The sequence below is a fragment of the Phasianus colchicus genome, chromosome 1 (genome assembly GCF_987193195.1).
Source record: "Phasianus colchicus chromosome 1, bPhaCol1.hap1.1, whole genome shotgun sequence".
Classification (NCBI taxonomy): Eukaryota; Metazoa; Chordata; class Aves; order Galliformes; family Phasianidae; genus Phasianus; species Phasianus colchicus.
In genome coordinates this window covers 182,234,227-182,246,408 of record NC_143436.1, presented here as the reverse complement: position 1 = coordinate 182,246,408, position 12,182 = coordinate 182,234,227, and the positions used below count along the sequence as shown (strand labels likewise).

The 12,182-nt window shown below is 35.9% G+C and overlaps 1 protein-coding gene across 14 annotated transcripts in view; it reads left to right on the top strand.

The window, feature by feature from the left end:
- AASDHPPT (aminoadipate-semialdehyde dehydrogenase-phosphopantetheinyl transferase) overlaps nt 1–12,182 on the top strand; it is a 43,990-nt gene that overhangs the window by 13,760 nt on the left and 18,048 nt on the right. For 5 of the 14 annotated variants that reach the window (XM_090133905.1, XM_090133906.1, XM_090133903.1 and 2 more), the window contains exons 5-7: nt 4,421–4,504; nt 5,736–5,813; nt 7,901–10,880. In XM_090133905.1, coding sequence (XP_089990031.1) covers nt 4,421–4,504; nt 5,736–5,813; nt 7,901–8,059 — 321 coding nt within the window. In that variant the 3' untranslated portion in view covers nt 8,060–10,880. Of the gene's footprint in view, nt 1–4,420; nt 4,505–5,735; nt 5,814–7,287; nt 7,325–7,900; nt 12,126–12,182 lie in introns of those variants that run through there. The other 9 variants (XM_090133907.1, XM_090133908.1, XM_090133913.1 and 6 more) reach the window with 8 other exon arrangements.

Genomic DNA, 12,182 nt, shown 5'->3' with positions numbered 1-12,182 from the left:
TATGAAATCTTCAAACTCTTTTTTTTAATTGCATTGCACCTTTTTTTTTTTAATTGCAACTTCACACCTTTATTCTATATAACTGCATTGAACAGATATAGATTAAAACATAGGGTATAAATTTCTGGCATGTAAGAAATATTTTTGTTGATCACAAAATCCTCCTACAAAGTACATCCATTAGAATGGCTTTTTATTTTTTCCATTCCTGGAGTATTGTTCTGGCACTTCAGGACAGGATATTCATCCTAGGCCATGCAGGAAGTTCAATGAAGGGTATTCAGACCTGACTTGTGAATAGTGTAAAAAAAAAAAAATTTGAAATTCTTCCAAACCAGGATATTCTGTGATTCTATGGTCAGTTGGCTGAGAATGAAACTGGTGATAATTAATGCCATTAGTTAGCATTTATGTTAAACATTTGAAATGGAGGTGGTGTCTTCAGTTCTTTGGTTGCGTTTTTGTTGTTGTTTGGTTGTTTTGCTTTTTTCCCTTCACCTGCTTGAATGAATAAGAAGCAGTGTGGTTATGTAGGTTTGAATTTAAGAGGTACTCACTGGTTGCTGTGTGTTGGAATGGACAGATGCAACAAACAATTACCTTTACTTTGTCATCTCAGTCTTCTGAGTGTTGGGTTTTGTCTTTGTTAACATGTTTGGGTTTGTTTTGTTTTTTTTTTTTTACTTGTTTTGTTGGTTTTTTTTTTCCTCCTTGAAAATTATTGAGACTTAACATTGAAACATCTATGGGAGTGACCAATAGCCATCTAATGTGTTTTGAAGGACAGGGAGAGAAAGAGCTGATACTATCATCTCACGATATTTAACTAGCTAAAAAAAAATCACGAGCGCTCCAGAAACGCTTTCAATCTATTACTGAGCGGGAAAAATAGAAAAGACAGTGTGACTTCTAAAGTTGTCTAGAAAGGGATTTTTGTTCCCATATGTCCCTGTCTCCATCTCCTGTTAGATTGTGCAGCATGTATGTAGCTGACTGGAAGTTCAAAGATTACATACTTTGCACTTCTATTTGAGAAAATAGTCAAGCGTGTTTTCCATTTGAGTAATCAGCCTGCAGTGTGTGTGAAACATTACATTTTGCAAATATCTGCGTTGTTGGACATGATTGTTGTGGTAAAGCTTGTCTGAATGACCAGTATCTGGTGTATGCTCGTTTTACATAGCATACCCAGTACATGCATGGTGTGCATATAGTGAATAAAAAAATTAAATATGGTATAATTTAACTAGTACCAGTAACATTTAACCTGTTCAGAGTTCATTCCTTTCAGCATCTGTAGTCACATTTGGGTTTCTGTTTAAAATCTACCCACACAAAATCAATTCTTATACTAATATTGCCATGGTCTCTAGGATTTGAGTATGTCCTGAAATCCTATAATGGGAATTACAGTCTGGCAAGAAATACCTTAGGACAGATTGTGGCACATCTTGTAGTATGGCTGTTTTCTGTGTTAGTGCTAACTGTACCATTGTCACAGAAGCATTTATCTCTTTTGATGAACTTCTGAAGCTCCAAATCTTGATCTTTGAAGGCATGCTGGTGGTTGATTGAATAAAATACCTCGGAGATGATGGTATAGATAGCTGCTGTGGTACTTAAATGTTTTATAATTTTATATTTTTCTTTATAACTCAGTGATACTGCTAGAAGCTTAATTTAATTTTTGTCTGAGAAATACCTCCTCTTCCATGCTTGCCCACTGCTTCCCAAGAGCACCGCCTTGTAACTATACAGATTCTGTTATCTCAAAGACAATATTTATTATCAGGTTTCGTTTAAAATATTAGCTCTGCTGGGTATAATTTCATTTAAAAATCTATGTTAATTAAAAGGAAAAAAAAAAAAACAGTTTTTCAGTTATCTATATCCCTCTAAGATTAAGAATCTCTATAATTTTAAAAGAAATTCGTGAGAAAACAAAATGTTGTACCCATTTTCTTACTTACAGAATTCTTAATTTTGTTTGATCATTTGGCCTTGAGCCAAACTCTTGAAATAACTTTGGTAACTGCAGGCACTAATTTTGAGAAATCTGGGGAAGTCATCAAGGAGAAATCACTGAGTATTACCTTTAAGACTCCTGTTATTGATACAGTGCTTTCCTTGTATTCTCTTTTGTGCTGACTTTACCTGAGAGGACTTTTTCTGTCAGATAGAAAGTTCACTTTTACTTCTCAGATCTGTATGGCAGGAGATGGTCAAAGAGAGAGCAAGGCTCCAGTTATCTCATAGTTTGGATTCTCTTCCTTTGAATTTTAAAGAGTATCTAGCTTACCAACAGTCGAAGATAGTTTTGGGTTTTTTTTTTGTTTTTTTTTTTAAGAAAAAAGTAAAAAGTTCATTTCCCAACTGGAGGTATACAAAAATAGTCTGAAATCTCCTTTAGGGAATACAATGTCATGTGAAAAAAGCAACTTAAAAGCATAAAGATTTGAAAAAAAAATTTACTGCTTCATCATTTGCAAGCCAAAAAACAAGTTAAGAGAAATAGTAGTGAATCACAATTACAGGAACATGCATTTGTTCACATTGTAGGTAGAATTTCCTGTGAACATAATTTTTTTTCTATTTCATTGTGAATGCTAAATATATTTTGTATAGTTGCCTTTTTGCTACTTTTTTACCTAAGGGATTAGTTTTGTACTTTTTCCTTTTGCCACTCCTCATGTATTTTTGAGCTTGGATAGGAAGCAGTAGCTCAGGAACATCTTGTTAATGATAAATTGACTTAGTTTTAGGTGTTTGTTTCATATAGATTTCTAGAGAGATTACTTCTCACATTCCCTTCAACTATTTTGGAAGTACTAGGACTAAAAATACAATAAAACTTCATTCGAAAGCGTAAGTTGAGTTTCAACATTTGTCTTACTATGCGTGCTAAATGAGTGGATTGCTCGGAAAGTAATGCATCCTATTTATTTCTATGGAAACTACAACAGATACAGTGGAGACAATAACACTACTTGATATAGAAATTTCTCAGCTACAAAACACTGATTTTCAAAACAGTCACCACCATTACCTCTGCATTTTCACCAGTGATGAACAAGAGCACCACCCACTGCCTCACTGTGCTGACATCCACTGTTTGGTCTCCATAAATGGTCAGCAAACACTGATGAATGTCAATGGGTGCCATTTTTTCCACATGGAGGAATTCAGTTCTGCGACTTTGTTTCATACGCACTTCCATGTCAGATGCCATTCAGTCAGACTGCCCCTCTGCTGCCATCTGTCACACAGCAACAGCATGTGATGAAATATTGGTGGGAAGATTTGACCTCTACTGCCATACCACCAACATCCACCTCTGATGCTGTGGGCCAACATCATAAAGCACAAAGCACTGCTTTTGGAGCAGCCCCCATATGATTTGTTTGCAATGGGCAGTGCACGTGTCTCTTTTTAGAAAGACAGGAAAAAAAAGATAATTTCTTTAATAAAAATTAAAATGCAGTAATCCACTGAAGTGTGATACAGTATTTATGTTGGATTGTTAATTTAAGATGAAGATATATGCTTTGGTTTTTACCTTTTTTATATAATTTTATCAATGAGTTCCATATGATCCATTTACTCCTTTTGAAGAAAACAAACTTACAGAATAAAGTACTAGTTAATTTTAATGTAGGTGAAGGAAGTTGGTCAATGATAATTTTGACAAGTTCTATAGTTCAGAGAGGGAATTGCATATATATAATACCTATCTGTAGCAGACCTGCTACAGATACGTATATGGAAAAAAATCCTGATTAATGATGAATCTCAGTAAAGTGTATTTGTGACTTTTTCTCACTTTCATACAGTTAATTGAGAAGAATGGTCAGATAGCAGTTTTTGGAGCCTTTGATAATTCTTTTTTTGTTCCCTACTTCAGCTTTCATATAATCAGTACAGAGGGAGCACCCATTCACCCTAAACTTCAGTCAGGGTTTGAGAATCACCTGGCATCACTACTGCTACATAAATAATTGATTTGGATGTTTTGATAGCAAATTCTTGCTTGGTTTGCGTACATACAAACAGTTGACTTCCAAAGTGAAATTACATGGATTAATTTGAGGCATATTTAGTAACTGTTGTTAGTGTGCAGTAGTAATGGAATCTTTCTCCCTTGATAAGAGGAGTTTGTTCTGTTTTATTTTGAGGAAAAAGTAGGAATTAAAGTTTGTTTCCAAGACTAGCTAATCCAACTGGATTCAGACAGCAATCAGTTCTGCCTCTGAAGGTGCAGTTTACTCATAAATTGTCTGTTTTAGAGAATCCAGACTGATCTGAATCCCAGACACGTAATTCTGATGAGCCTTTGAAATGAGGTAATTATAAGTCTCATTGTGCCTTTAGTTGGTTCAGAGAAAAACAAATTTTGATCTATTACATATTCTCTGTTTTATAGACAGGAATCTTAACAAGACCAGAGGAATTTCTGTACTGTTGTTTCCAGTGCTGCTTCTGTTTTCGTTTAGTCATCCATTTTCATGTAAGAAGTTTGATTTAATTGATAAGATTGTGTACAGGTATCTCCAGATGAATATGAAGCAGATTGATATGCTGTTTTTAAGCATCTCTATGCTGCATGAACTCCACACTGTAAGGGCTTTGCTGGCCATTAGCAGGAGCCAGGAAAGATCTCCTATGCTTGATTTGGGTTTCCATTTCAGTGAAGTAATGAAGATAAAATGTAGGGCATCATTTGTTACATTTAATTAGAAGATGCTGAAAACTGTTTTCTGACCTCTAATGCACTGAGGATATGTGGAGTAAATGGGAGGGAGCCATCTGAATTAATCATTCATTGAGAGGAGGAGTCTCTGCAGGAGAATGGTCCCCATTATCTAAAGAGTCACTTCCAGTTAAATTCAACTTAAAACTGACAGAAAATAGTTTTGTTAACTATATGTGAGAGACTTTACATGATGTATGTTTATTGTTGCATCAACAGTAAGTTATCTATCAGTTCATGTCACAAAAACAAACTTACGTGCATTCTGCTGAAAGCTGTAACACAATTGTTTTCAGTCATTTCACAACAGATGTAGGCCGCTGTGTGCTGAGTTATGTGCAGTCCCATCTGTCCTTAGCCTTCTGGACAGGCAAAAACTAAAAACAGGGTAGGGAGGAAGTAAAGTCATTAAAAAGTGGACATGGTCATTTTTCTTCAAGACAAGCACAAAACGTTGCTAGAACTATAACAATTATTTGCCATTATTTCTGCTCCCACACCACCACCTATTGGCCAAGGCACCCATGTCTTTGACTGTAAAGTGCCCCAGCCTAGTGGTTCTTCTGCATGTGGGTAGAACAGATGCTGTCTTAACCAAACTGGTTTCACTACATTGGAGCTGAGCATCTTGGTACTTGTTTAGTAAGTGCTATTGGGGAATCACAGAAGAGAGGACATAATGGCATTTTCTTTTTGTAATTTTACAGTGTGTTAGTGAGACTAAGCTCACAGACTGGTGTATAAGTGTCTAAAAATAGGTGAGATGGTACCCATCAACAGTAACCAGCTCATCTCTGCTAACTGTATCTGCATTCTTGAGCTCTCCAGCAAACTTTCTGAAGGGCTATTGCTTTCTGAATGTCGCTATTCTAAAGTAATTTAAATGGTGTTTTGGTATTGTTCTGAGCCATGTTTTAACTATGTATGTAGCCTGCTGGAAACAGAGTGAAGAAAAAACTTTTACATTGCTGTTTTTCATCTTTCCTAGGAAACACGGTTAGATGACTACCATCACGTTGCAGTGGCTCTTGGGAAACAGGAGGGATTTGGACAGCAGCATACTGATGTAAGAAATCACAAAGCGTTTACAGGTCTTGGTATCTTGGTAACTAGTTACTTGACATAAGCTTAGCATGATGCTTTAGCTAAAATAAGGCCTTGTCTCAGGTGTAGGGCCAAGGAGAAGAAAGCTTATCTTAACTGCAGTATTAGTCAGATTATTGGAGGACTGTTACGTTTAGTCTATTTGTGCCTATTTGAGAAACAAGCTGGGAAGGAGAAATGGTTTCAGAAGACAGCAGCTGATAATGTTAAATCTAAAATGTATGTGCATTCACTGTGTTTATTCAAGAGACGATTCAGTGATTTTTATTACAGCCTGCTAGACTCAAGTTGGAAAGATGGATTTAGTAGATGTAAAAGGATACTGAAGCTAATCTGAACTACTGAACTGTTGCACCAGCTCCCATTTTAATGGGAGATGATCATTGCATGTATCCATGAGCAGATCCAGCTCTCAAACACCATTAGAACAGTTATTGAGACAAGCAGTAACAACCAACAGATTGGAAGAACAGCAGCATTATCTTCATTGTGCATGGTCTCTTTATGGAATGAGGCATACTTAAAAGCTTTTTGGGAGTTTCTTAATAATTTAGCAGGCCATTAAGATAGCAGCAGAAGTCAAATTTGAAGCAGGTTGAGAAGTCATAGCCAAAATAGCCAGAGAATCAGCAAAAGGAATGGGTGACAAATAACCAGGTTTGTCTGTGACATTTCACTTGCTCACAAGAAAATGGATCTGTTGTTATCCGTTATGTAGCTATGAAGACCGTAGCAGGAGCTACCAAAAAATACATGCTACTGAATGAAAGTGGTTATAAAATCTGTGTCTGTGTTCATTGATAGCACAGTGAGGTAGATCTTTTAGCTTGTGTTGGTTAAATTCAAAAAACAGATAGAAACTACGTTTGAGAATGTACTCTGTCAAATGTTATTTAGGAAAATGCATGCATTCTGTTTAACAGTATGTTTATCGTGCAAGTATACTACAGAATCCAGTATTAGTTGCTGACTGTTGCTATCACTGTCAGGCACCTTAAAATTATTACAAAAGGAACAGATGTGGTATATATTGGGAGTTATGATGCAAAGTATTTGAATCAAGAAAAGTCTCTAAGGCATACTTGCTCACTAACTAAATTTATAAAGACCTAAATTTCATTAGCACAGTCCACTGAAAATAGGAAATATTGAGTAGCACAAGTGGGCATTCTCTGACTCCTTGATATGATAATGAAGTGAAAATTTCCTTTTTCAGGATGCTTTTTAACAGTAATATGGAAGAAATAAATTTGGCCTTATTTTGTATGGAAACAGTAAAAGGGATTCCATCTGTTGTTAAATATGTTGAGTGGAGAGGGTGTTCTTCATCTTTGTTTAGAGAGATTGGATGTGTGGACATTATTTAGAAGAACAGCTTACAGTCTCTATCAGGTTATGCAACTGTACTTTTAACCCTCCTGGAATTACACTTGCAGGTAGCGTACAGCAGGCTATACAGTAACACATGCTCAGGTAAACAAGCCTATTTTTCTTTGAGATGCAGTTTAACTAATGCAGAGACTGTGACGCTCATCTCCAATATCTGAGTTTGCATTTAATCTGGATTTAACTATGGGAATCACGGCTTGATTGTTACTGCTTTTTTCTCTAAGAGTTTCTGTGAGGAGACTGAGTGTGTGCATAGCTCCAGTGATGGCAAGTATTAAGAGGAGTATGAGTAGACATTCCTCCATTGGAGTAAATCCTAATGCTATCATCTCAAATAATCATGTCTGCTGTAGAATGTAATAGTTTGTGTTTTGCTTTTTCTGAGCTTAAACAGTCATTCTGTGGTGTTTATAGGATTCTTTGTCCCTAGCATTCTCAGTTTTCTGAACTGAATCAAAGCATAACTTACTTTTTCTGCACACCCTGTTACATGCTTCTGTTAGTCAATATATAACCTAAATTAGCAACAGTGACATTGGTTTTAACTGGAATGTTTTCTTTCTTCAGAAAACAATATGTAGTTTTAACTTTACAGGCTAGGTTGCAGGAAGATAATGGGGATTTCCTGATTCATGAAAAATTAATGTCTGTTTTCCTTAGGTATGTTCCACACAACCTCATCAACAACAGTTTACATTACTGACTTTCGAAGATTTAGTTGCACCTGGAATTCCCATTACACCTGAGGATTCTGCATATTGGGATAACTTTTGTTCTAAGCAAGAAAGTCCAATGAAACAGAGTTCAAATTCAAGATGAGAATGCTTAGAAAGAAAGGATCATAAAAATATATGCAAATATGTAAATAAAACTGTTTTCTTTTATTTTATATATTTTCCTTTAAGTCTGATATTCACCTTTTCGAACTTGACATTTTTCTGTCAGTATTTAAGAAGCTTCCTTGCTGAAGGAATTCTGAGTGAAAAGTCTAAGCTGACCACATGGATTTTTGATTCTCCATGCCTTTCACCTCATATGTTAGTAATTACCGTTAGTAGTAACAGGAAGCAGATCTTCAGCAATGTCAATCTGTCAGCAAGAGCTTAACAAGTGGAGGTGTGTTTCTGTGTTTTATTTATGCTGGACTTATATTATTTAATGTCACCTCTTATCTTAAAAAAATCATAGTTTTATACTGCAATGAAATGAATAAAGCCAGAGGAATTGGTAAAAGTCCTATTACTGCTAAAGCATGGCACAAGTGTTGTACAAGATTTGAGGTTTAGTTGTGTGAAAGCAAACGGAAAAAGTCTGAGTTGTGCTCTTGGAACTAAACGTGTAAAATTATTTTGAGGCAGGAATTTAACATAAAAGTATTCCATATCCTTTTCACTTAAAACCTTAATTAAAACTTTTTGTATCTAGTAGAAGTTTTGATTTTTTACTTCCTTTTTGTGTTTTGTTGTTTGTTTTTTACACTGAGTAATAGCTGTTTGCCAGACAGCTATTGTATTTTCCCAGGCTTGCACTTACAGGTTCACAATCCTAGAAACTAACTCCTGTGGAGAAAACAAAAAATTGCTTGTTTTTCTTTCTTTTTTTTTTTTTTTTAACAGATATTATTACAGCACCTGAAGACAAAGTATTTTATTATGTTGTTGTAAAGTAAAATTTCTGGAGAAAATCTGTAGATCTGGAGTATAGTTTTAGAATATTTCATATTCTTTTCCAAGATGAATTCAGTGTTGTGGCATCACTCTCTTTTTTTTCTTCTGAGTTATAGATACATTGTGGTCTTCCTAAATATAAGAAAACATACCAAACAGATTGAGTCTCATACTCAATAGAACAATTTTCATAGTTCTGAAGTGTTCATTTCTGTCCTACAGTTAAACATAACTCTTCTGTGAATTTAGATTTGTGCAAAATTTGGCTATTCAGTGTATTCTGACTGAAGGCAAATATATTTGTTGTAAAGCTATGCCATATGATAAAGATGAATACAAAATTTAGATAAGGATGTAAGGTTTTAAGGTTTCACTGTAGATAATCGTGAATTCAGATATGCTGTTAAACTTCTCTAATTCTGCTAGTTTGGGTTAATTATTTTGTACCCATTTTAATGAATCTCTCATCTTGCATGCTAATCATGGGTTTTTTTGTGAGTTTTTTTTCTTTTTTCTGTAAAACCACAAATCATTGATAGCTGTGAATTTTTTCTCCAGACTCCCCAGGGGTTAAATTAGATGTTCAGCAACTTCAAATTTGAAGTTGTTGGAAATACAGAATAATTTATAGAGGTAGAATAATTGTAAGTCAAACATTTCAGATGGGATTAAAAAATGAAATATAACTTGCACAAAATAACTGGAATTCCATGGAGATCAGAAAAGGCTATGCAGACGGTATGCGCCCACGTCATTTCCTGCTATGGGATGTTTTTAACTGCTTCAGTTGACTTAATTTTATTCTGTCCTATCTGAAGTGTTCTGTAATCCAGCTGTGCAGGCATGTAAAGAGCCAGAATAACCAGAACTATTGCCAAGCTGAAAGAATGGACATGTTCTGCCACTGGCTTTAGAAGCCCGGAGAAAAAGAAGGACTGTTTGGAATAAGAAGGTATGGAAAGAACTGAGCTTCACTACTGCCTGCTTGTTACTGTCCAGTTTGTGCCAGTCCTCACCAGTCACTGAGGCTGCCATCAGTTGCAGCTGTGTGAGACAGTTTAAATTACCATCTGGTTTCTACAGGTCTAGACGGAATCATCCATGAAGTTGCAGTTCTTCAGAGTAAATTTTTTCCTATGTATTTCATTTATATTGAACTACTTGAAATATCTTCTCTTTTAACCTTAAGTAGTTTAAGATTAGGTGATGATGGTGTCCTGTGAAAAGCCACTTGGGTCAGGTTGCTTTGTGTCAGTGCAAACAGACAGTTTTTGCACTTGTATTTAGCAGTGTGGAAAAGAACAGCTGTGTAGCCATGGGATTTACCTACATGCTGCTAAAAGACCATCTAGATGCTCTGACATCAGAATGTTTTTCTGAACATCTGTCTGTCACAAAGGCAGATATTAAAATAAGTGTAGATATTATGTCCAAGTAGAGCTATGTGATTATATTAATTCAAGGTTCTTTGGCTTTCAACATCACATTTCCCATTATATAAAAATTGAGCCCTGTGTCCATACATGCTTCTTACACTGTCTTCCTTGTGTTTCCTCAGAGAATGGTTCTTCATGCCTACAGAGCATGCATGCTGCTTTTAGAAATACTGGTCAAACACAGCTATAACTTTCCTCACTGCGTCAGAGTGTTTTCCCCAACCCAGTGCAGATAAGATGAACTTTACCAGTCTCCATCGCTGTTCTGTCGCAAGAAGTTTCCCAATTACATCCAGAAATTGTCTAGCCTTCAGATCCCTTCTCCAGAGCTCCCTTCCCTCATCCCTTGTTTCATCCACGCTGCCCTAAATGTGACCACACCACCTAACTTGGAGTCTGAAATGTAAGAAGTTGCAAAAACAGGCTCTTCCCAGCAGGTGCTGTGGCTGGGTTGTCTTTTCTTCTAGGAACGGGATTGACCAGCTCCCTGCAGAAGTAGAGGTTCAGTCTTTGATCGTATGCTGCCCTTGACTACAGGTCAGCCCCATGCTTCTGAGAAATTAATAGTGTATCAATAAATTATTTAACAAATAAATACACAAAAGTCCTTTTAGGCTCGTCTGTGTGAGACAAGCAAAGTATTTGAGATTGTGTTGTTACAAGGAACTTCTGGTGTAGGGACTCAGACTTCCCACCAGTATCTGTGTGGTGCTCCCTCATCTTCTCTCCCCTATGTGCTTCTCCACATAGGGAACTTTGAACATTGCTGTATGCTCAGCACAAAACATGGCTGTTCAATTTGATTTTTCAGTTTTGCTCTTTAATGAGCAGATTGTTAACAGCAGATTAATGTGCCTAGCTTGGACGTATTACGATCTTCTAAATCTTCATGCAGCTTGCTTAAACAGTGTTGGAGTGGAATAGGAACTTCAACTGTCAAAACTTCAAGACAAATTGCAGTTACGTGTGACAAGAGACTGGTGACATCTGATGTTAAAATATGTAGTTTTGAAAAGTGGATTATATGAATTCGTTCAGACTTTCACAAAGTCTGTAAACCTATGCAAAATATCCATTGTACTGTACTGTGAAATCAAATGCACTGATGTTAATCAAATGTTCTAGGTCTTCCTCAGGCAAGAAATGGTAGGTGTATCAACCTAGGTAGTATAAATTTGATAGTAATTTATAGGTTCTTGGTAGCACCCAGGCAGCAATTCAATTCTAACAGTTACTTTTACCTTAAGCACTGCAATAAAAACATGATGTGAAAATAAATGCAAGATAGGAAGGAAAAGTAGTTCTTCATGTGTGCTTAGATACAGGTGTTTTCTGGAGCTTTACAAGAGCACAGTTCTACATTTAACAAAGAATATGAGCAGTGTTTGGTCAGTACTGATAGAACCTAGTTTAAAACAGTGATTAAGACTCCTCCTTCACAGTTGTCTAAACCTACCAGTTGGACATGGTGTTTCCCTATATTTGTGATGCTGAGCATGTTTATCCAGAGAAAAGATATTTCAAATTGCTGTACACTGTATAGAAAATGTAGGTACAAAAACAAACTCTGAATTCTTCACAAGAAAGCTAATATTTTATTATTTTTTAAACTAATTTCTGTAGCATGTCATGATATCCTTGTGCTGTACCTACAGTTGTGTTGGGGTTGTTGCTGTTGTTGTGGGATTTGTTTGTTTTAAAGCTAGATGCAAAGGATGAGTCCTGTTTCTACTAAAATGGAGTTTAATTTCTTTATGCTAATAAAAAATGCATTATTTTAAAGTTTTGATCCTATTTTGTGTTGTCAGTTTATGGCACTGCTTTTGAGTTCTTTTTATT